Below are 26,173 nucleotides of genomic sequence, written 5' to 3'. Positions count from 1 at the left end.
TTTATTTACTCATTTATTTATTGGCTTGCTTTCATTTCCCTCCTAGGATTTATGAGCATAGACAGATGGTACAACCCTGGAAGGTGACAGGGACGTTTTGTGTGCCTTCATTTATACTCTTTCCTTTTTGCAGCTCCAATTCCATTGAGTGAGAGAGACAAAGTGGTCAGAAAATCTTGGAGAGTATTGTGTCACCACAAAACAAAGTGGGATTTAAAGAAAATGATAGTGAACCAGAAAAATCAAATGCTAAAGATTGTTTTAGAAATTATGAATCACTGACATATAAAGCAATTTTAGTACAGGGTGGTATAAATTATTCTTTTAAAAAATGTATTGGAGGCTGTCATCTGAGATGCAAGGCTACTTCCCAGGATGGGGCAGTATCATGGAAAGGGCTCAGCCTCAGCGTGGCTGTATTTTTAAAGAGTTTGGAAAAAATCAGGACAGGGTGGAAACTGTTCATGCGCAAGAAACAGGGATGAAGCAAAGAGGCAGGGGAGATGAATTTAGAAATCCATGCCTCAAAAGTTCTTTTTCTCTGAGACACAGCAGGGAAGCTAGACAGCTTTGTGGATGATACCAGACATTTTCAGAAGGAAAAGAGGAAATGTCATGCAGGGCAATTTCCTTATGGGCAGTAAGATGGGAGAAGAGGTTACTTGCTAAGGTGGAGTTCAGGTTTGGAGGCTCCCTTTTGGACCATATTTGCCTAGAGAGAAGCCGAAGAAGACAGAGGGAGGCGTTGGTGGCATAGTGGTGAGCGTAGCTGCCTTCCAAAGAAGAAGACAGAGCCTGCTGAGCAGCGGGATGGCTCCACGCGGACTAGTCACTCTCTTGCTTGAAGCTTCCATCAGAATTTTTTGACTAGTAAAGAAAATTTACATGTATTTTCTTGGTTGGCATTCATTTTGTAATTTGTCTTGGAACACAGTAGGAACAACAGCTTGGGACAAATAAAATGATACCTATTGGCTTCCTATGTTTTTTCCTTTTCCCTGAGCTTAGAATGGAGTTTCCAACACCATCAGTGTAGGTAGCCAGGACTTTCTTTTAACCTAAGTTGAACTTGACATTCATCCAAGTGCAGTTTCGTACCAACTGTGAATAAGGGAGGTGGTCAAGCCCCACTCTGCCTCATTGACCCCTTTGGCATCATTCACTGCCAGTTCTTGGCATTTTCTGCACACGGTTGGCTTTTTCTTTCTACAGCACCTTTGGCTAAGGTGACTTCTTCACCTAACAAGTGCCCCCCGTCCCCCAACATGTTTCTTATACTTAACTACATAGTTTTTATTTTTCAAGGCCTTGGCTTGAACTTGACCTCCTTCATCAAGCCATCTAAAGCTATAGCTACTCTGCATCTCTGTCTCTCTCAGCTCAGTGAATTCTGCTCAGTTCAAAGCTTTATTTGTTTTCTTAGGTTGACTGTAATTTTCTTCTGGAAATTACAATTACAAGGACCATATCTTCTTTTTCTTTTAATTCCATTTACCACTGTCTAGTACCAGGCATATATTAAGTCTTAATAAATGTTCAGGTATTAATTTGTAACTGGTGATTTATTTTCAAATGGTTGCCCCAATAATTGGTGTTTAAAATACATCCACTCCCTATGTTTTGTTTTTTATTGTACTGCTACAGATGGTGGCTGCTATAATGAAGTGTTTTTGGTGTTTCAGTTCCCCTTAATAAGCTTTATTAATTTAGTAGTTTAAAATCTTATTTTTAATTTAAATTTTCTTTTATTTTCTTGGTTCTGTACTTGGTTTCTTGGCCCTCAGTCGTGACTCTTGAGGATGTCATGGTAACCTGGCAGAGAATTTTTGGGTTAAGGTGTTTTTTCCTCCCATCCCTGAAGTGCTTTCCAGCTATTATGGTATGCTCCATCAGTCTTTTTTTTTTTTTCCCTGCAGTTCATCCCTGATAATAAAATTATGCCTTCTATGCTCTGGGTTTTTACTATTCCTTTTCATATAGGCAGTATAAAATTACAATATGTTTGATACTTTTAGCATAAGGAAATGCTCTGATCATGTTACATGTAATACCTTTTACTTTTTACACTTAACTCATTAACTATTAGTAATGCCATAGATGCTGTAATTTGGTTATTATTTTGAAGTGCGAATTTTCATGATTCATTTAAGCCAAAGGAGCTTTTCATGGGATAAAAAAATACAAAGGAAACATTTAAGTTGAATAATAAATTCATCACAAAATAATTACAAAATGTATTTACTATTTATTACAAAATAAATAAATCACCTATCACTTATGTCTACTTTTCCGTGGAAGACTGAGGACCCGAAAATGTAAAATGTACAATGAAAATCTAAGAGGAGATGCTGTTTATCATTAACTGAGAACATTCCTTATATGTAGAATCTAAAAAGACACAAATGAACTTAGTTACAAAACAGAAACAGGCTCACAGACATAGAAAACAAACTTACAGTTACCAGGGGGAAGAGGGGGGGTTGGAGGGATAAACGGGGAGCTTAGGATTTATATATACACATTACTACATATAAAATAGATAAACCACAAGGTCCTACAGTACAGCACAGGGAACTGTATTCAATACCTTGTAAAAGCTTATAATGAAAAAGACTATGAAAAGGAATACCTATGTGTGTGTCTAACTGAGTCACTGTGTTGTACACAGCAAATTAACACAACATTGTAAATCAACTATACTTCAATTAAAGATACATAAATACCTAAATAATTTTCCTATAGGTCACCATTAGGTATTTATTTAGGAAACCATTCTTTGTCTTAAAATAATACATAGGAACCTCCTAAATTTTAAATAGTTGTGCTAATTGTTTTTTAAGGATTAAAAAAAATCCTATAGTTCATTAAAATCCTGATGTACCTTCATAATAGCAGTAAATAGGAGTCATGAATATTAGCTGATATGGTTAAAATAAGGACATCTTCATAGATAGCCAAAAAAAGTACAGATAACCCTTCACTAAAAAGTCCTAAAATTAATTTATGCCCATGTTTACTAAGTCACTAGCCTCAGTTTTGTAAACCATAGAAATCACAATTCTCAGATCCTTGTATCAGAAGAACAAGAATGTTTTTGAAAGCTTGTAATCTGTCTGTATTTTGATTGAGGATCATAAAGTGGATTTTGATTTGCAGATAGTGAGTACTGTATATAAAATAGATAAATTTATACTGTCTATTACAGGGAACTATATTCAATATCTTGTAGTACCCTATGGTGAAAAAGAATATGAAAACGAATATATGTATATCATGTATGACTGAAGCATGGTGCTGTGCACCAGAAATTGACACAACATTGTAAACTGACTATACCTCAATTAAAAACAAAAAAAGTGGATTTTGAAAGGCTTTATTTAGACTACTTGTGTATTTTTTATATTAATAAAACCAAGTGGTTTTTAATGTGTTAAAAAACAAAATAGATAAATTTATTACAAAGCTATATGGGGCATAAAATACATATTTTTGTGTCATTTTAGGACTCAAACATTTTAAGTCCCGTGCAAGATGGGACAAAGAAACCTCAGATTGACAGCAACAAGAGCAACAACTACCGGATTGTCAAGGAGGTCAGCAGATGTGAAGTTTTTTTCATATGGGTTTACATTTGAATGGCAAAGAATTTTTGCTTATTTATTACATTAAATATTGCGTGTGTTATATTTAATTCTTTTCTTCTTTCGGAAGATTTTGATCAGGCTAAGTAAACTCTGTGTACAGAACAAAAAGTGCCGAAATCAACACCAGCGATTACTGAAGAACATGGGAGCCCATTCAGTGGTGTTGGACCTTCTACAGATACCTTATGAAAAGGTGAGCTCTTAGGTTACTTTCTCCTTTAGTTTTTAATTTTGATACAATTTCAATATAGGGAAGTTATGAAGAAATTTTTTTTCCTGGACTATTTGCAAGTAAATTGCCAACCTGATGCCCACCACCTCTGAGCCCTTTAGCTGATATCCCCTACAAACATAAGCACTTAACAACTTTCCAGATCAGGTAAGAGCGTGACCCTCTACTGCCACCTGATCCTCGCACTCCATTCACATTTCTCCCATCGTCCCAGTCGGGTCCTGTCTGACAAATGATCCACGTTGGAAACAGTTGTCATTGAGTGTCATGTCCGTTTAAATCTCTTCATGCTGGAACTCTCATGACATTGATGCTTTTGAAGTGTGGAAGGTCCAGCGAAGGGAGCAGAACTGGCGGCCAGGGAGAAAGGAAGACGGGACAGAGAAGGTGTGGGGATGGAGGCAAGGGAGACAGAGGCTGCTTTATAGGGAGACAGGAAATGGTAGTGGACAGGCGGGAAGGTGGGGACAATGAGAGGTGGGCTGTCAAACAAAAAGGGGAAGAAAGAGTGGAGCAGAACAGAGAATAGAAGGAGGATAAAGAGAAGGGGAGAGACATCTAGAAAGTGGGGAGGGTGGACGGGGACCGGGTAACCAGGAAAGGTGTTGAAACAGAAAGGGGAGCATAAAACAGTGACAGAGAAGAGCAATGTGCATTTGGGAAAATTCTTGGATAACGTTTTTGCTCTGGTGTGTTTCTCTGTATCACCTGCTGCTCTTGAACTTCCAGAATGATGAAAAGATGAATGAAGTCATGAATCTGGCCCATACCTTCCTGCAGAATTTCTGTCGGGGAAATCCACAGAATCAAGTTCTCCTTCATAAACATCTGAATTTGTTCCTAACTCCTGGAGTAAGTATTTTAGTGGCTTCTAATAGTTATAGGAAAGTGTCCATCAAATTTGTTTTAGCAGCATTAATGGATAGAATTTTATTCATCTTCCTCACCTCATTTTTTTTTCTTATAGGGGTTTTCTTCCTAAAAGTGAATATCTTTTATTTCCATTAAGGAAACATTTAAAGAAACTTGAAAAATTACACTAATTTTGCCTGCAAATGACAACGTCACTTATATGTATATATAGTTTAATGTCAGGAAAAAGAGATGGTAGAACAGAGACTAATTCTGCAATGACACGAGCAAGATAAATATGAGTGACTCAAAGGTAGACTTAACTCTGCTCTGTAAAATGTGTCAGTGGATACTGAGGAGAAGCTAACTTTGAATAATACATAATTAAATTAATCTCAAGAATACTGTTGCCAACATGCTGACCTTTATGATAATAAATCTCCCTTTTCCAGCTCAGATCCTTTGTGAGCTCAGTTTTCTTTTAATGCTGAATGATCTTGCCTTTTGTAGAAGACTTGCACAGAAAACCCATTACGACTTTTGCATAAAATATAAAACCGATCACAAGCAGGGCAATTGGTCTAAGTCCTGTAGACTAGAAAGTTGATCTTGTCGGAGTTACAAGGGCACATTCCTCTCTGTTTATTAGCTCCTTGAAGCAGAAACCATGCGGCACATCTTCATGAACAATTACCATCTGTGCAATGAAATCAGCGAGAGGGTGGTCCAGCACTTTGTGCACTGCATCGAGACGCACGGCCGCCACGTGGAGTACCTGAGGTTTCTGCAGACGATTGTCAAAGCAGATGGCAAATACGTGAAGAAGTGCCAGGATATGGTAATGACCGAGGTACGTTCTCAGTTTGCATTTTATCAGCTTCACGTAAGCAATATGCTCAAATATGTTTTCTGTTAACAGGCTGAAAAAAATTCCCCAGCGACATAGGTTTGGAAAATAATTTAATTACTACTTAAGCACAAATATATTTTACTTAGAACTAGTGAAGTAGCATAAGTTGATTTTTATAATTTTCTAAGAGCTTGTTTTTTTTTTTGATTCTTAATGAATTGAGGTGTTTTAAATAATGGGCAAAAATCCTGTGAAATGTTATAGATTATTCAGAATGAAAGTGATAAAATTTTATATTTTTAATACATTTTCAATGTATAACAAAAATGGATTAAACTCTGCTTTTCGAGTGTCTTTATTACTCTTCCTGAAACATAGACTGGGTGTTCTTTGCTACTGTTTGCAGAGGGCTTTGAAAGGAGTTGAACTAATTAATAGAAATTATCCATCAGTGATTTATTACTTGTGGAAACTTAGCTATTTAGAGTAAGTTAAAAACTTTTAAAAATAGACGAAGTACTTCATTTATTTTACTCTTTTCATTTTGATGTTTGGCACTGAGCGAGATTTAAACAACGAATAAATTACTCACTAGGAACCAAGTGATTCTTTGGAGAACTGACAGCAGTTTGAGCCCATTTGGGTAAATCATTGCTCTGTGACCGAAATGGTTCTCTAAAGGGCTGTATGGATTAAGGCAGCCCTCAGCCATGGCTACAAACAGTTATGCAGTAGATTATATTGATTTGGGGCAATTTTCATAATTAACTACCTTAAATTTGGGAATGAGAGCAATTTCCCTATTGATACAATGTGAGTCCCTTCTGCCCCATAGAAATCTTAAAATAAATTCAGCTTAAAGCCTTGAAATTTTAATGTAAATTATTGTTACTAAACCTTTAAGGGACATTTTGAACTTGTAAAATTTACCTCTTACCTGTGTTTACATTCACATTTGTTCTTCATTGCCTAGAAATGTGGGAGCTAATTTGATTTTGTATTATTATCATCAAAGAATAAATTAAAATGGGAAAGCAGTAAATAGTTAAGCCAGTCCTATGGCATTTATTAGGTGAAGTGTTTCTATATGGAAAGAAGTATGTATAATATTTTATTAATATATAATACATTTTTTGGCACGTGAATTCTCTTTCAAGAAAACATTCAGTGTAAGCCAATTAATTGGCTTATCAACTTAAATATGTTATCAGTTCAAATAAAATAGAGAAAAAATTATGGAAGCTGTGTTACCCACCAGAATATTTCATGCTGGGGTTAGAAAATTGGTCCTGTAATACACAATAGGAATTGAGTCCCGTGCAGGTCCCAGCCTGCTTGTGGTTCAGGGTTACTATCTGCCTTATAAAGCAAAGGAGAAGGTTTGTCCTCTGGGAAGATGAAAGTTGTCTTCTCCTCTGAAAAGGCCTCCTATGTAGTTGGCCTTGGCATCTTCCAGGAATAGGAGGGCAGGGATTGAGGCCTCATGAGTGTGGGTTTTCTGTTGCGGTAGAGAGAGAAGACAGTGCTTGTCACCAGAAAGTCTGGAGTGGGAATGTAATTACCTCCAGAACTCGTCACTTTTAAGTCAGCCCGGGCTTCATGACAGTCATGGAAGTGAATTCTTTAATAAAATAATAATGCAGTTTCCAAAAAAAAAAAAAGTAGACAATAAGACATTATGGAGATTGAGCAATAAAATTACCACCTACTGGAATTTCCACTAAAATTATATAAATAAAACAAGAAGGAAAATTTATGTCCTGAAAGTCTCTGCTTACTCATTTCTTTCTTTCTCTCTTTTAAAGTCGTCTTTTTCTCTTTATTCTCCCATCTCTCTTTTACCTGCATTCTCTGCCAGTACCCATGATGCACGCAGTCTCCAAATTCTTGTAGGGTTGCATTTGGATCAATGTGCTTGCTTACTTATTCTGTCACTATGAAAGGGGCTGGGGATATTTTATTCTATAGTAAAATTAGACTTAGGAGATTTCTGATGCTTTGGCAAGGGAGTCTTCCATTTGAAGTAGAAGGATGTAACTTTATTGGAGTATTTTGCAAGTTTGATTTCAGTGGATAATTCGCTGAACAGTTTACTGTCGTCTGTGTCATTTATTCTTGTCCCCATCCACCTCTTCCATATCTGCCCGGCTGGTTTTGACAGCGTTCATAACTAATCACTTGACCCATGACTAGAGTCTTTTTACCACCCTGCCCCAGTATAGATCTGCTTTTGCAATGTTATCTGTGTTTTTACAAAGAGATGCATGTGTGTCCAGATAGACCAAGCCTTTGGAAGCAACTGTAAGGATGGACATTTGGACGCTATGTACACTCTCTTGTTATCATTTCAGTTGATAAATGGGGGTGAAGATGTGCTGATATTTTACAATGATAGAGCATCATTTCCCATCCTTCTCCATATGATGTGTTCAGAGAGAGACCGAGGGGACGAGAGTGGCCCCTTAGCCTACCACATCACCCTTGTGGAGTTGCTGGCAGCATGCACAGAGGGGAAAAACGTCTACACTGAAATCAAGTGCAATTCCCTTCTGCCCCTGGACGACATAGTGAGGGTGGTGACCCACGATGACTGCATCCCTGAGGTAAGCTTGGCAAAAGCTCAGCAGCTACGGATTCATTATTAATTTTTAAAGTGCGTAAGTGCCAGAAGTTCTTCTACTATTATTTATGAGATAATATGTTTAGTCTAGGAATTGTACTTAGCTACATAATTAGGAAATTTTGAAAGAGCATAAAAAGTTTACTTTTTGCTCTACAACAAACAATGAAAGATGAGAAACCTTTTAAAAGTACGACCACTGTTGGTTTGCTAGAAGCTACTATGGGAATTTCCAGGTATGGCATTGTGATCGAACTGAAAAATTGACTTGTAACCTCTAGTATGTGCTTGAGCATAAACCAGATGCTTCATAAATAATTTGTAGACATTAACAGGAGAGGCTAGGACAGGGCTGAAGAATCAGGATTAGCGTCTCTAGGTCTACCTTTGCTTTATGGAATTGATGCGTTCTTGGAAACGTGGACACACGTTTTGCTTTATTCACACATCAACTTATACCCTCCGTCCTAGTTTGGCACGACAGTAGGGGAAAAACTCATTAGAAACTAGCTTGTCTGCCAACAGGATTCATGAGGCTTCCAGGAATGTACATTGCAATCATTTCTTTCTTTTCAACTGCTGTGGTGTATTGTTGCAAAGTTCACAAACGTGTGATACACTGACTATGATATAAATCCAAACATTTAAAATCATAGTAACTTAAAAAGGTATCAGGTTAGGTTAACTTCCCTACTTCCAAATAGTCCTATGTAGTGATGGACTTGCAAGTATGTTTTTGTAAAATGTTGTGGAATTACTGACACCGCATGCCGTAGGTACTCCATGCCTTGATTGGTTTGAAATAAAATGGCAAAGGAAAAAAGTGTAGGGTAGGAATTAAATCAGTGCGTTCTGTCTACATTTGAGGTACTGATTCTGGTCGTGTTGTTCTCTCTGACACACCCCTCTGGTGTCTTATATTCACCTACTTAACCCCCTTCCTCCTTTGGATCTTGATTCAAGTATTTCTTCTTAAAGAAGACTTCCCTGGGCTCCCGTAGTCGAGTCTATGAGTCTATAATTTGAAATCTGACATTTGAATTTTATTAGTTAACCAATGTCCACAGCCTTCTCATTCTTTCCCAAGACTATAAGCTCGATGTGAGTTAACACCTGGATCTGTTTGTATTCACCACTGTATTGTCTGAGCCTGAGCCTTTATTTTATTCTATTTTTTTTTAACATTTTTTATTGATTTATCATCGTTTTACAATGTTGTGTCAAATTCCAGTGTAGAGCACAATTTTTCAGTTATACATGAACATATATATATTCATTGTCACATTTTTTTCTCTGTGAGCTATCATAAGATCTTGTATATATTTCCCTGTGCTATACAGTCTAATCTTATTTATCTATTCTACAATTTTGAAATCCCAGTCTATCTCTTCCCACCCCTGCTTTTAATAAATGTGTTTTGAGTGAATGAACAAATGGAATTAAGAAATGAGTCAGAATCTTGGATCCATTACTTCGTAGCTGTGAGACTGATTCCAACAGATTACTTAACCATTCTAATCTTCAATGTATGCAATTTTGAACTGAAATAATTATGATATGCACCTGATAGGATTGTTGGAAGATTAAATTAAGATATTACATATAAAATGCTGAAGGTGTTTGGCATGTAGCAAACAATGAATGGATTTTAACTGCTGTGAGGATGATTACGGTAGCGCACTGAGTGGCTCTGATGGCTCCTTACCCTGTGGTCAGTCCTTGGCACTGACATCCTGTCACTGGAGATTTGTCTTAGACCTCAGTCAAGTAGAGAGAGGTACTAAGGGCACGAACGCTGGCCCTTTATTCCTTATGGTTCTAACTTGGATTCTATGAATCTCCTGAAATTGTTTACATGATTTTTTATGTATGTGCATTTTTCTGGAGAGATTTATAGCATTCATTACATTTTCATAAAGGTGGGGGGGGGAAAGAAGAGAAAAGGAAAGAAGAGAAAAGAAAAGGAAAAACAAAAACTTTTGCCCTGTGCACTTTAGAAATGGTACATGTTGGGGAGACTCACCCAGTCTTTTGTGAGGAATTTTGCTAAGTCTGGAAAGGAACTTTATGATATCTTAAAATAGTACAATTTTTGTGGCAAACTATGAGCCTGACTCTTCTCAGAAATAGTAATTTAAATGTTTTTGAATGGCAAAGAAGTGTTATTTAGTCAACATATTGAAGCATTGTATTAGAACCTTCTTGGTTGCAAGTGTTGGAAACCTAACTTAAACTAATTTAAATTAAAAAGGGAAATTTTATTGGCTCCTAGATTTGGGAATATGAAAGATAGTTGTTCAGATGGATCAAGAGATTCAAACAATGTCAAAGTTCCTTCTGTCTCTTATTCCCTTTTCCTTTGTGATTTTGCCTCGTTTTCTTCATCTGAGCATAATTTTTCTCCACACACCTGGAGAGGATGGTTCTTGGAGTTCAGATTTACTTTGGTCCATTTTGGCAAAGGGGGCAGAGGGGTAGAGAAAGAATATGAATGAATGAATGAACGACAGAGGCAGAGAATGGGAGTGGAGAAGAGAGGGAAAGTGTGACTCCTAGTGTCTCAAATATGTGAGACTTGGTTTACATGAAGTGCATATTCTCACACCAATCACTGGGCCCACGGGAATGGAATTCTAGGTCATGCGTTTACCCTGGGTCAGGGGGAAGAGTATTTTAGTAAAAGAAAGAGATGAGAATGCTTTCTGGTTGGACACAAAACATACTATAGTTTACTCTAGGAAATAACACAATTTTAACTATTCATCATAGATACTTGAAAATGAACAACAAAGAAAACTCTCTCTCTTTTATATTTGAAACTTGCACAGGTTAAAATTGCTTACGTGAATTTTGTGAATCACTGTTACGTTGACACTGAAGTGGAAATGAAGGAAATCTATACAAGTAACCACATTTGGAAGTTATTTGAGAACTTCTTGGTGGACATGGCAAGGGTAAGTTGCACTGTGAGCATTAAACAGTACTTCACGCTGCGTGAGGTTGTTGATACATATTTTGACTAAACAGTGTCAGGGATCTGAATGGAAACTTAGAGTTAAACCCACTGTGTTTGGACGTAATCTGTCACATGCAAAAAGTTGTGATTGAATTTCACAAGACTGTGAGTGAGATTTAATGAGCTAATATACCCAGGGTACCCAGTACGGTGTGTATGACAGCAAGGTGTTCATTTTCACTTTTATAATTGACTGCACTGATCAGTTAGTAAATGGAGTTTCAGTGGCCATTTTACGTTGGTTAGAGACAATATTTGGCAGAGGTCAGTTTGTATTCAGCCTCTTATCATGAATGCAGTTACAAACCATAGATGGTAGAGAGCTCACGAGGTCTTGGCTACTGCTTTAGGGCAAATAGGTGGTTGACCATACCACTCAGGACCTACCATTGCCCACTGTTCCCTGTTCCAAGTCTTGTTTGGAAGTGTGCTCCACTGAACTTTTTGGTGTTCTTATTCCAGCTAATTCAAAATACAGTCAGAATATACGTAGTCATTCAAAATATAGCCTGCTTTTTCCTTTGAGTTCATTTTCTCCTGTTTGGTGTTTTGGGGGTTGGAGAGGACACATGGATGTGGTTGGCATTTTCTAGCATACTTTTTTGCTCTGTTAATACTGAGTAAATGAATGAATGAATGAAGAAAGGAAGGAAGGAGGGTTTGATAGGTGGCATTTCATTTTAGTTTATGTATCTTAGCTCCCTCTTTTTGCATGCTGAATTACCATAATGTCCAGAGTCTATTATTTTAGGGATTTTTTTGGATCCTTTCTAGCTTTTCCTTAAAAGTTATGGGATGTAATGTTCAAATAAGGGTTTTGCTAATAGAAGATAGTGTGTAGCTGACTCCTTGGACCTGTGATGACTTAACGGTGGCCTATCCCGGTCCTTGGGCTTCCTGCATTGCTGAGTGCTGGTTGTTTACAAGGGCCTCACTGAGGTGTATTGGAGGAGAGGGGTTAATGAAATCCATGTGGATGGATGCTGACTGTTAGCCATTAGCTCAGTGCCTCCCCACAGTTCTTTCTGGAAGGAGGGAAGACAAAGGGGACATAAAACATCGACTGCAGGCCCAGACTTCCAAGGGCAATCTTGGGGAATAGAATAAATCACGTATTCTAGTCCAGGAACTTTTGTCTTTAGTCAAGGCTTGCAGCTGGAATGTGTGCATTTCACCTTGGGGGTCGGGTGGATTGAGCCAGCTGGGCTGTGTTCACACCCGTGTGGAGTAAGGCCGTCTCTGTTTCACTTCCCTTCTGTAGAACCTAAAAGCCACTCGTTACCTCTCTCAGGTAAACCTGCCCCTGTGCAGAAATCCCCCGGTTCCCACAGCACTCACATACCACTCGTATTTACCCCCGTGACCTAGTGGAAGCCCTGTGAGAGCCTGGCCACACTGTCCCAGAGATCTTGGAGTAAAGGACAGTTTATATGCCGAAGGCTGAGCTGTCAAATTGCACGTGCAGGAAGATATGAAAGAGATTAACGACCTATTTGCAGCACTGCCCAGTGCTACGGGCTAAAGATAGGCTTGGAAAGACCAAGGCCACATTCTAGGCAGCGTAAGCTGCAAAGCTCGAAGGGTTTTTATTTTTAACCCAAAGAAAGCTGATGTTAACTGCCACTGATTGTGCTGCCTTGAAAACAGTCTTTCTGTCGATGTTTTTGTTCGTAAGGCTAAGGGGTTCTTTTTTTTTTAAGTATTCATGTAGGAAGCATTCTAATTTTAACTATTTTGGTTAAGTAGACATCAGTTTTATTTATTCGTATACAAAACCTCCAGGGGACTCTCAAGATCTTCTCGGTCCCTTTGGTCATTATGTCTCACCACAGCAGCTTAGCTGTACTGCAGAAAGCATCTGTTTCTTTCCCTCTGGTTTCCCTTTGATTTATATTTTAAAGCCGCCCTCTTATCCCGTCACCAGGAACGACAGGGAATCACCCTTCCTCCTTCAGGGAAGGGATAGGAAATCCGACTTCTCATATCTGGGGTTTGTCTTTTTCCCCTTGAAGGAAGATTAAGGAGCTACCACACACTTTCAAATTCAAATACTAAAAATATGGTTAAATAAGAAGAAGGTGGCTTGTTAGGCAAATTTCTGGTTCAGTAGAGCCGTGGGTCTCAAACTTCAGTGAGCAGCGGGATTACCTGCAGGGTTTATTATGACACAGATTGCTGGGCCCCACCCCCATAGTTTCTGATTCAGGAGATGTGAGACTTTGCATTTTTAACACATGTTTGGGTGATGCTAAAGCTGCTGGTCCAGGGACCACACTTTGAGAACCACTGCAGAAGGTCACGGTAGTTAAGGGTAGGCACTGTAAAGGCGTTATGAGCCAGACCAGAGTTCAAGTTAAGATTCTGCCTCTTACTCATTCAGCTCTCTTGGGCAAGGTAATTATTCCTCTGAGTTTCCTTGTTTGTAAAATGAATCCAACGCTACATTCCTCAGAGAGTTACTGGGAGGAGTCAATGAGATAACGTGTACATAGCTCTTTATTAGCACGAGCTCAACGCTTAGTGAGAGGTTGGTACCATTATCCATTTTATCCATCTCATGGTAACAGCAGTGGTATTAGCACAAGGTTATATGTAGCCTTTAAAGCGATTTGTTTTCAAGCAGCTTCCCCAAGACCTATACCAAATACTAACGTTGAGGATACCTTAAAGGAATACCGTGCCACACAGCAAGGGCCAGGAACCCTGTCTATGAAGCTGGACACACACAATAGTGATGTGATGTAGAGTCGGACTAAATTCAGATCTTACAACGAAGTTACGAAATCCTGGGACAACTGATTTATATCAGTGAGAAATAGTGGAGGTACTCTGGAGGAAATGTATTTCGTAAATTGGACCTAAAGAATCATGGGACCTGAGGGTTGGAACAGACTGGCAGTCCTACAGTTCACAGCTTTCAGCTCCTGCCTGTGGATTTCCATTAACAATGGTCTCACTTTTTTTTTTCTTTTGAAGACAAGATTTCATTATTGCACAATTTTAATTGTTAAAAGCCAAATTGAGCCAAATTTTAATGTACTTTTTTATTGATGTGTAGTCGGCTTACAATGTTGTGTCAATTTCTGGTGTACAACATAATGTTTCAGTCATACATATACATACATATTCCTTTTCATATTCTTTTTCATTATAGGCTACTATGAGATACTGAATAAAATTCTGTGTTCTATACAGTATAAGTTTATGGTTTATCTGTTTTATGTATAGTAGTTAGTATTTGCAAATCTCGAACTGCTAATTTATCCCTTCCTACTTGAACCAAATTTTTATGTGCTATGAGTCTTAGCTATTTCTTCCTTCTGCAGCGACCTAGAATGATTCAGTTCAGGAAAGATGTGGGTGTTTACTCTTCTCCTTGTTAGTGATCTGCTTTGAGACGATAAAATTATGCAATTTAAAGGAACGTAAGATCATCTAGGTCAACCTCATAATTGTGCTCCCGAGTTCCGGAGAGATTAATTTGCCAGCAGAAGGTGACTCAGCCAGGTAGTAACAGAGCTGGCAGGGCTGGGCAGCCTAGTCCCGTGCTTGTCCCACAGCAGCTTCTCAAATATGTCATGACAGCCCTCGTGTCTTCCATTATTGTCCCCATGACTCTCAGTGGTTCCTCCTCTGATAAGGGTTTCTGGGCTCCTTGTTCTCAGTACACTTTTGAGTTCTCTCTAATTCATCAGTGTTTGTAAAGCATGGCATTCGGGATGGAACCCAGTGCTGCAGGCAGGGTCCAGCCAGCACAGGGTTTGGAGAGCTGTCCTATTTAAAAGGCAAATGAAACATTAACATGTAGCGGCACTCACACCACCTTTCACCTTTCTCCTCGTGTTTCTGTGGACTCAGCACCACCAGGTTCTTTTTGTTTGCTCTTGGTAAAGCTCTCTAAGGAGTCACCTTAATTAGCATCTTTCATTTTCCTGTTTGTACCCCAGGGTCTTTTGTCTTGTGAAGAGCCATGTAAGAAAATCTTTCTGAAGGATTGTTCTTGATAAATGGATGCTAGATTGTTTCACATCCTTTCTGACAGAGATGCATCTGTGTCCCGTCACTACACCAGAGTTAGGCAGCAGCAAAGCTGTGAGACCCATGAGCAGTTGTTCTGTTGTCTTTTAGAGCATTTAAAATAACGACAGCCCACTTTGATCTCTGTGCCGGTGCAGCTAAAATTGGTGTTTGCAGATTAGAAATGCTTTTCTTTGCCTTCATAACTGATTGTTGTTGCAAAGTCAGGGGATTTGAGACATTATTTGAAAGTGCGTGAAGCGGGGTGGACTGTGGTCAGTGTTAGCCTCAGACAGTATTTTTCTGAAGATGTTCCCGATTTTGCTATCAGTTTCAAGATTCTGTAATGGCCAACAGCCCTCTAAGTGATGTGTTGGCGGAGTGAAATTAGACCAAAGAATAACTTAGAAATTAGACCCAGGATTGTCATGTCACTGTCCCATCAATCCACTGCTTAACGAGAGAAGTCAGGGGATTTCATTGCCAAATAGGTGACCTGAGCTTTCTCTCTCCTCGCTTAGCCTACCACACAGGCAGGAAGTAGGAATAAACATAAAATTTATATGTGCTTTGAAACATACATTCCAGGTTCTTTAATTTGATAGGATTGAATAGGTTTTCTTTGCTTGATTCGATTCTATACTTTGCTTTCTTCAGTTGAATGAACCATTGGAAAGTCTCATCCTGAAGCTTTCTTTTCACATGGCCTTGTTACCTAGCATTGCAGGGAAGTGAAGGGTATAAAGCACTGTAACGATACACCTTATTTGGTGTGTAGCACCCTGCCCTCCATTGTAATTCCGTTTTTCTCCTCCACTTTCAAGCTGAACTGTAATGGTGGCGCCCACGTGGCCTGGACACTTGTTTGGCTCTTCCTGGTGGATGATTGGTTGGCCCCTGCCCTGCATCAGACTGCCTGGTCTTCAAACCATTGGCAGATTTATCATAGTTGATCAGTTACTTCTTGAAACATGTCCTCCCTTTCCCCTAGGGTATTGGTCTGGCGCTCTGTTTGCCTCCCACTTCAATGGCCACTCCTCAGTCTTCTTTGCTGTTTCCTCCAAATCTTCCCAGCTTCTAAATATTGAAACTTGCCAGGCTCCAACCTTAGACTTACTCTCTTCTCTGTCTACAGTCACTTGTTTGCTGATCTCATCCGCTCCCCTAATTTTAATTCCAGGCTGGTTGAGGCACGGATTCTTCTCACATATCTCAAGGCGTATGGACATCTGCAGCTGGCTGTCTAACCTTAGACTCCTCATTCACTGCCATGGCCCACTAAAAATCAAATCCTTCTCAAGTCTTTGGGATCTCAGTCTAGGCACTCAGGCAGAAAAAAAAAAATTGTGTGTCATCTGTAAATTTTATTTTCTCACTCTCTAAAATTTCATCCTTTAGCAAATTCTGCAAGATCTAACCTTAAAATATTCAAAATCTGATTACCTCTGAGTGCTTTGATCACTACCACCCAGCATCAAGGTCCCATTCACTCTCATCTGGGTTCTTGCAGTAGCCTCATAACTTTGCTTGCATCCTCACCCCCTCCCTTCATCTATTCTCTACACAGCAGCCCATAATGATTAAAAAAAAAAAAAAATAAGAAGATTGGCTCAGGTCACTCCTGTGCTCAGATTCCTCCCAGAGTAAAACCGTGATTTGGGCTCTCCTCTGTCCAGCCACTACCGCCATGCCCACCCCTGCTTCCCCGTGTCCTCTTACTCTCTTCCTAGCTCGCTCTCTGTTTCATCTAGTGGCCTCCTTGCTGCTCGTCAGATATGCTAAACACACTCCCATCTCAGCACTTGCGTCTGCCTGGGAAGCAGTCATCCCCCATGTGTCCTCCATCCTCATGATTTCTTTCAGGTCCCTGCTTAAAGTCTTCAGGGAGGCCTTGGCTGGACTACCCGGTGTAAAGTAGCAACCCTTCTTCCTTCAGTCCCCCCTTCATTTGCTTCTTTTTTCTTTATAGAATTTACCCCCACCTGATACTTTTGTATGCATTTGTATTTCTGCTGAAACAAATGAAGCGCAGAGATTTTGTCTGTTTGGTTCACTGCAGGACACCTGACCTAGAACGGTGTCTCACCCATAGTAGATACTCAGTATTCGTGGAATAAATAATTGTCATCTGAAGTTAAAAATAGTTAAGAAGTGAACTTGGAAACAAATTAAGTGTCATTTTAGCATAGAATTAAGTGGGCATATCAGTGGAAGGAAATAAGAAGCCTGAAAAAACTTTTTACATATTTAACATATAATAAAGAAACTATCACCCATTAGTGGGGAAGTGATTGGTTATTTTTGGTGATCAGCAGACTTTTCCTGTAAAGATCATGATAGTAAAATATTTTAGCTTTTCAGGCCACTATCATAACTCTTACAGCAGTTACTGAAGGGAAAGGAGCCAGAGACAGCACATAAACGAATGGGCACAGCTAGATTTGACCCATGGTCATTTGCCTGTCCCTGGATATTTAAATTAATAATAATAAACTCCATTAGGTTAGTGATTTTTATCTATTTTGTTATTCACTGATGGATCCCAGGTAGACAGAACATTCTTGGCTTGGAATAGATATTCAATACAAATTGTTGATTTGCTCTAAATCAAAGTGACATTTGAAGATCCTGGCTATTTGGGGTGAAATGAACTCAGTTCCTGTCCTCACATTACATAATAGCATAAATTGCAATAGATGTTAGAGATAAATGGGAAATGATAAAAGTGGTTGGAAATGTAGGTGGATGCTTATCTGTCTTTGGATGAGAAAGGCTTTTTTAAGCCTAAAAGCAATAAGTGAAATTAGCTAAGGAAAGAACATTTCACTATTAGAAAATGTAAAACTTGAAGTATATAAAAACATCATAAACATTTAAAAAATCGAAATAGAAAAAATTACTGGACATTAAGAAAAGGCTAATAACCTTAACACGAAGAGCATATCTATATTGATAAGAAAAATACTAAAAGTCTAATAATAAAATGAGCCAAATCCAGGCGTTTATGGTTATAGAGGAGGGAATCCAGGTAAACCCCTGAAAAAATAATCAACTGTTAATAATTTTAAGAAAGTACAAAGGAAAATAATATCTAATTTCTAACTCTCAAAGTTTAAGAGTAAGAAGATAAAAGTAAAAAGATAATATTAAATGTTGATTCACATACCTTGCTGATGAGAGGAAATTTATGCCACCTTTTTGAAAAGCATTTTGGTAATACATTAAAAAAATCCTTCATACCTTTTTAATGTGTCAAATAACTTCCCTTCCAAGAATCTGTTGTCAGGAAATAATTACAAATGATATCAAGGCTTTATGATCAAGGAAGTTCAGCATACTTTTATAATTAAATACAGTAGGAAATAGTTTACATATTTAGTAACAAATGATTCAATAAACTGATTTATCAATAAGACTGAAATTACAGTGTCACTGTGATTATTTTTTGAAGATTTTTTAATGATGTGAGACGTGCTAATGATTGGGTGATGAAGTTAAAAAAAAAGAGAACACAAAACTGATTATCCAAAATTATTTCAATTATGGAAATTATATATGGCCGAGCAAAAAGATTAGAAGAAAAGATTCCAAAGTGTTAACGATGGTTTTGTCTGGATTTTAGGATTATGGGTAATTTTTGTTTTCTATTTTGTATTTTTCTGTTTTGTCACAGGGTTCCTACAATTAATATTTTTTCTTAACATCAATATATATTATCTTTGTAAAAAGGAATTAAAAATTCTAAGAAAGCCAATTTAGTGTATGAAGAGATGATGCACATAAAAAGGGGATACAAAAAGCAAATGTTTGGAGAAATTTTGGCCTCATTAATAAAAGAATGCAAATTAAAATAAATATAAGATGTCATTTCAGATAGAAGAACATTTTTACTGTCTATGAGGAGTGGAAAATGTTTTTTAAGATTTGTATTCCTTGGTCTGTATGATCAAAAAGTATGTTACTGGCGAGAGCTGTTCTGTCTGGTAGAGTAGCAACTTGCCAGATTTGAATTTTAATTTTAATTAGATAAAATAAAATTTTAATTTTAATTAGATGAAATAAAATAAAAAATCCATTTCAAGTGCTGAATAGTCACATGTCTAGTGGTTACTTTCTCAGACATGACAGATACAGATCTCCGTCACTGCAGAAAGTCCTACTGGACAGTGATGCTCCAACATATGGTAATTTATTTACCCCAATCTGTCATCTTTGGAAGAGTAATAGTCACTTTTAGAGACGAAGAGAGAAGGGACAGCATTTACAAGGGGAGAAATGTCAGACATAATTATATCCAGGAACTACACTTACTATTTATTGGTCCATCCAACAATTTAAAATACCTACTAGGTGCTGAGATCTGCATGTGCAGTGAGTAGCAAGATGGACTCAATCCTGGTGTCTGGGGATTTACATTCTAATGGTGGAGGCAGAGTTTTACTTGCTCTTCTCCCAGAAACCTCCATGGCTGTTTCCCAACTTCCTTCAATTCTTGGTTAACACGTTGCTGTATACAGAGGAGTTCTCCAAGCAGTTTAAATAAAAGTCATCCTTGCCCATAGGTGTGGGTCCTCCTGCACCATTGCATCTCCAGCGTCTATTATTTGCTCTATTTTTTGCCACTTGTATTATGTGTTTGATAATCTATTGCATGTCTGTCTAATTCTAATCAGAATGAGGGCTTTAATAGAGTAAGGACTTTGTGTGGTTCACTGTTCTAACTAATAGTGTCTAACAGTTCGTTTTAATTTATTTATGTCCCTGAGTGGTAGTCTGTGAAATTTGACAAATAAACACAGTAAAATTCATCTGGAAGTAGAAGAGGACAGCTATTTCAAAAGGTGAATTTTGTTTTTCTTGGATAGAACAATGAAGGTAGACTTGTTTTTCCAGTTGTAAAACACATGACAAGTTGAGAATCATTTCATTCTTACAGGATTGAGTTAAGATATTTAAAAACAATGATACATGGAGTATACCAGAGATTTGGAGAGAGATTTAAACAGTGATCAGTGATACACTGCAAGATAGATCTCAAGTAACCTGAGAGTGAGGCAAGAAATTACTATTCAGTAAATGTTTGGAGGACAGTTGGACATCAGTATGGGAAAAAATTAATCAGAATGCATGAATCAGGTCATCTATAGCAGAAAACTCAGATTGCTTAAAAAGTGAAATAGGAGTCAAGGTGTGTATAGAGATGTGAGAGCTCGAATAAAAACCTAGAACAGAAATATACAGAACATCCTTTTCTTTTGTGAAAAGGATGCTTTTTTCTTCTTTTTATTAAATAAAGGGAAATGATTTAAATAAAAGATAGTGCCTGAATGCTAAAATTATTTTATATGATGAAATGTAATGAAATGAATGTTCTAAATAGAGTGAGACTGTGAAAATACATGTGAAATGACAGCTGAAGAGTTTATTACGTAAAATATGTTAAACTGACATGTAATAGGCAGTCACCATCCAGGTTTCATTTGAAAGTGGTTTAAAGGGTTTGAATCATCCCTACATGACAAAATACAGGCGTGAAATGATTATGTGAAAAATGCCCTGCCTTGTTAGCAATGTCAGAAATGCCAAATAAAATAGCTTTTAGGTATCATTAAACTGGCAAAACTAATTATCATTTGCAGAGATAACATGCAATTCCAGCAGCAAACAGATGGCATGCTCCAAGAGGTGTGAGCAGGGTTAAAGGAACCAGGAGGGACAGGGGAGCATCCAGGAACTGGGAACAGTGCAAAGCTGTTTCCACCCCAAGCCTGAAGGGGCCAGGGTGGTACCAGTGTTACGGGAGCCCAGAGAGCACTTGGAGACATTGCAGAAGGGCTCCAGCAGCAGCTGCTTCCACAGGCATGGATGCTGCTAAAGCCTGAGCGAGGAGATGGAGATGGGGATGGAGGCAGAGGTAGACCTGACTTCTTTCTCTTCCACTCTGGAATCTTCCACCAGTGCATTGTATCAGCTGAACCCGAGCAGAGCCCAAAAGCAAGAGCTAATTGGTGGAAATGAGGGCCCATCCTGTGTATCCGCAGACAGGTTGTTGATAATGTAAATTTATTATTTTAGAGGCTCAGCTCAGCATGTAGTGTAAAGCTGTCTGTGAGCTCTCATCTGATGATTCCTCTTTTGGTGAAATACACCCCCAAAATCTGAAAGTAAAAAGAATAATTTTGCCCAATTCTGTACAAGATCAATTAAAAGGGGGACTCACATAAGAGAGTAGCAAGAAGGACACAACTAAGAAAATAAGAAAATGACTTGTATTTTGTGGTTACGTGTACCTCACCTCATTCCAAAAACAGATTAAAGCATGGTGGTGCATTAGAGTGAGGGAGTGAATGGAGCCTTTGAAATAAATGTTTAGATAATGATGGTACATGAGAAAGTTTGATAGGAAATAATGGTACATGAATAGTATCTGTAAACAGATAGAAACTTTAAAAATATATGTATTACATGTAAAAAAGTAACTTAACATGATGTCCTTTTATTTGACCCATTTCTAATCTTTATTGGAAAGAGCCAGTAAAAATAAATAAATAACAGGTTGAAGAAATATTACTATTAATTAGGTTCTTTTTTTTTTCTGAAAATTTCTTAAGGGCTTTAATAAGAAAAGTGGCTCCCTACGTCTCTTGCCCATCCTGAAATCACAGTGTAAGATGCAAGGCTCTAGAAGCGAAAAAGTTATCATTCAACTGGGACAGAAAAAATGTCTTGAACAGTTACTTGAATTTCTTGTTTAAATGAGTTGAAAAATAGGTTCCACACAGTTTTGTAAACCCAGAATTTCCTCTACCAGGATTTTTGGGAAGGTCTCATCTAGAAATATATTACCTTTATTAATCTACTGACTAAAGCAAATCTGTTTTTTTTTTTTTAAGCAAATATCCAGTTGTAGGTAAGGCAGTGTGATTCTATAATAGCTCCAGAGAGCCCCACCCAACTATGTGATATGTCACTGGGTGAAGAAGGTTCTTTGGACTGGTTATGGTGGAATTGGTCAACTACCTACTCAACTTTAATATGATTTTATTGTACATTTCAAAAAAAATTCATAAAAGCCAGTGCTGGAAATATACTAAATGAAATAATATATCCTACGTAATATCCATCACAGGAAAATTGATTTTAAATTAGTTCTGGGACCACATTAAATTTTAATCCTAGGTTAGAGTTTCTACAAATAGAGCCTAACCCTAAGTGCACCTTAGATAAAAAGATATTCTTGCATATTCTCCCATTTAAAAATTAATTGATTCATTCATTTTACAAACATTTACTGAACATTTAAATTTTCCAGGCAGTATGTTATATGTAGGAGCAATAACTAAAAGATGACATAATTTGACATAATTTATCCTTTAGTTGCACTGCTCCCTACAATATAACTATGAGATTAGACACACTAAAAACCTTTTAGTTGTGATAACAACCCTGTCAGGTAGCTGTCATTTAATAGATGGGGAAGAAGTGAGCTACCCCAATGGGAAGTGACTTAGAAGCAAAACAAACCCTGTGCTCTCTCTTCTCTTTCCATTTGGCACTCTTATTTTCCAAACCAAAACATTGGGACACATGGTTGCAGAAGGGAGTTTTTCTCTTCTGTGTGGTTTTTTTTTTTTTTTTTTTTTTTTTTTTTTGGTGTGTGTGCACAGGATTTTAAAACAATATCAAATCACATTACCTTTACTTAATCTTTTGATTAATCACCTTATTGAAAAGAATAAAAAATTATGTAAAAACTTTGGATTGTCTAAGAACATCTGGAACATCTGGTCACCACACTTACCCATTGTAATTTTGTGAATATTGAAACATTCTTACTCTGCTCAGTTCTAGAGTGTTTGCTCACACCCTGTGTTCACCCCCAGTCACTTCTTTTTATTTCCATATTTCTCCACCCAACTTTTTTTTTTTCATTTGGTTTCAATTGTGGCTCTTCACAATTTGTCTACAAATTGTCTACCCTGACATGCTTGGAAATTTACGGTTTGTTTAGCGGAATGACCAATTTCTGCCTGGTGGAGTAACCTCCCAGAAGGGTCAGAGCCCATGTTCTTTGCTGACGTGTCCTTTGCTCTAGTGTCCTCTCTTCTTGCTTAGCCGACTCACAGAAGAACGCACAAAACACACACACCTCCGTGGATCATCTGTGGATGAACAAGTCAAAATTGTTGGCAAGGGTTTAATCTTCTTTTACCTGCTTTCCTTTACAAGTGTTCCCTGTATGTGCATCCTCCAATCTGGGCCAGGTATTATAAGCGAACATGTGTAGAGATAGAGACCACCATTAATCACATTCACCGCTTTCTTATACTTACAATGACAGTTTCCTCTTTAATTTCCTCGCTTTGAGTGGAAAAGTCTTTTCCAGCAAAGCCAGGCTTGGGGATGGAGGGAGAAGGTGTGTACAGAAGTAGGGAGAAGCAGATCAGGAAGAAGGGGCTGGGGTCTGAAAGAATCCTGGCCTGAGGATGAAATGACAACCAAACTTAAAGGAGGAGCTACTACAGCATGCTACACTTTTAATGGATTTTAGTCAGAAATGTTTTTATTCAAAGCAACTTTTAAAAGCCGAAGAAATGTTATAAACAACCATTTCAGCAATTTTTAGAGGTTCCGTCCAGTACTGAGTTATCATTCAAAGATGTGATAGAACATACTGAGTTGTTTTGTTTTTCTCTCCAGGTTTGCAACACAACCACAGACAGGAAACACGCAGACACGTTCTTGGAGAAGTGTGTCACTGAGTCAATCATGAACATTGTGAGCGGCTTCTTCAATTCTCCCTTTTCAGACAACAGCACCAGCCTCCAGGTAACTTAAACGAGCATATATGAAAACACTGTCACACAGAATTTATTTACCTTATATGAGTGGAAAAAACGTTAATCTGGTCAGGAGTCACGTCCTACACTTCTGAAGATCTCTCTTGTCTCATATTATTTTCTATTATGCCCTGTTCTGAGTTTCCCAAACTTTATTTTAAATAAAGAGGCTCCATCTTCAAATTGAATTATTCTTGCTCTCCCTCTAAGCATAGAAGGCACTTTCTTATCTGTGTATTCACTGCCAAGTGGTGAAATAAATGATTCTTTAAATAGCATTTTGACTCAGTAATTCCACATGAGTAAATCTTGAAAGAATTAACAGGGATGTATATACTAAGATTTCCACTCGAGTATTTATAATGCTTAAAAATTGACATCAACCTTTAATGTCTATGAATGGGGCAATAGCTAAATAAATTATGGTATGTCTGGTGATGGTTTATTATGTAGCGATTCAACATCATGTTTTAGAAGAAAAAGATGGATGACAAAGGAGAATGATCATGAAGTATTAGAAAGTGAAACAGGCCACAGAGTTGCATCATAGTATCATCCAGATTTGTGGGTGTAAAGAATGTATGTACGTACATACACAGAAAGACACAAGAAGTCATCATTCTAAAAAGTTTGACACTGATTATCTCCACGTGTTAGGATTACTGGTGATCTTCATTTCTGTGATTGCCAGATATTCTACAGTGACTGTGTGTTATTTCAATTACACTTTCTTTAGGGAACACTTTTGAACTATTAGCTAGAACCATGTAAAATTGTTTTTGTAGGTCAAAATGGTTGTCTCCTCTACTTGCCTGTCGTATGAAACCAAAATGTACAATTGATGAAACAAACCCAAAACACCTGGTCTATTTATATACTTGGAAATAAACCAGAGATTATAAAAAATATAGTTAAATTCATGTCATTGGCTTCAAGAAATGCCATATTTTTCTGTTTAAGAATATAGTTAAAATAATGGATTTTCTGTGGTGTCTGGCATGGTGCCTGTTATGAGGTGGGCACATAATAAATATTGATTGACTGATATGTTCATTAAGTAACATGGAAACTCAAGAAATTCGTATTTTTTAAAAAAATTGGGGGGGGGAGATAATTAATTAGATTCATTTTTAGAGGAGGTACTGAGGATTGAACCCAGGATCTCATGCATGTTAAGCATGCGCTCTGCCACTTGAGCTATACCCTCCCTCTAGTGCAGAAAATCAAAGAGACAAGATTGTGTTATATTTTGATGGGCTTTTTTGATAACGCGTAGATCCTGCATGAACGTTCATGGTTTAGCGACCAGTTTGCCTCCTTTCTTTCTGTTTTCAGACACATCAGCCAGTTTTTATTCAGCTGCTTCAATCTGCCTTCAGAATTTACAATTGCACCTGGCCAAATCCGTCACAGAAAGCCTCGGTGGAGTCCTGCATCAGAAGTTTGGCTGAAGTGGGTGAGTCAGAGTATCGGGTTTTACTTATTTTTGTAAAAGATACCAGGCTTCTGGTTAAAAGGCAATCCAAGAAGCGTTCCAGTTGCCAACTTAAAAACAACGCAGGTTGTCTTTTCTGGAATGTGCCTCCATATGAACAAAAGAAAAAAATTTAGACCCACTGGTCCGGGAAATTTTGGTTTAGCTTGAAGAATTAATATAATTCAAGGGAAGGGGATCAAAGAAGTGATATTTATAAAAAATCGTGTTTCTGATTTATTTTGGTGGACGGGAAACTCTCCCCAATTTTAATAGTTATCTTTTTGCCTATTGAACTTGTACAGTATAGTGAACTTACATTGCCTTATATAACTGTTGGGTTTCTACCAGACATATCCCTTTATTATGTCTGTATTTTCCTACACTGTAATATAAAATTTTGTCTCCTGTTTGATCATATGGTTTATATTCTTGCAAGCTACTTTAGAGCCTTTATAATGAGGCACGATGTGTGAGTGTGAGAGTGTAAATGTGAACTCATTTGTTTATTTGTTTATCTTCCTATTAAAATTTCTCACATGCTATTTTGTGCAATCAGCAGCAAAAAAAAAAAAAAAAAAAAGCAAGTATGGTCTCTATAAAGCTGAAGAGCCATGATCAGCAAATG

The 26,173-nt window shown here is 37.7% G+C and overlaps 1 protein-coding gene across 2 annotated transcripts in view; it reads left to right on the top strand.

The window, feature by feature from the left end:
* Positions 1–26,173, top strand: part of ITPR2 (inositol 1,4,5-trisphosphate receptor type 2) — a 417,609-nt gene that overhangs the window by 180,481 nt on the left and 210,955 nt on the right. For both annotated transcript variants that reach the window (XM_074357919.1, XM_074357920.1), the window contains 8 exons: positions 3,504–3,593; positions 3,712–3,837; positions 4,606–4,728; positions 5,378–5,578; positions 7,930–8,181; positions 11,027–11,152; positions 23,932–24,060; positions 25,407–25,527. In XM_074357919.1, coding sequence (XP_074214020.1) covers positions 3,504–3,593; positions 3,712–3,837; positions 4,606–4,728; positions 5,378–5,578; positions 7,930–8,181; positions 11,027–11,152; positions 23,932–24,060; positions 25,407–25,527 — 1,168 coding nt within the window. The remainder of the gene's footprint in view (positions 1–3,503; positions 3,594–3,711; positions 3,838–4,605; positions 4,729–5,377; positions 5,579–7,929; positions 8,182–11,026; positions 11,153–23,931; positions 24,061–25,406; positions 25,528–26,173) is intronic.

Source organism: Camelus bactrianus, chromosome 34 (genome assembly GCF_048773025.1).
Source record: "Camelus bactrianus isolate YW-2024 breed Bactrian camel chromosome 34, ASM4877302v1, whole genome shotgun sequence".
NCBI lineage: Eukaryota > Metazoa > Chordata > Mammalia > Artiodactyla > Camelidae > Camelus > Camelus bactrianus.
The sequence above is the reverse complement of the archived record's forward strand: the minus strand, read 5'-3'. Positions and strand labels throughout refer to the sequence as shown.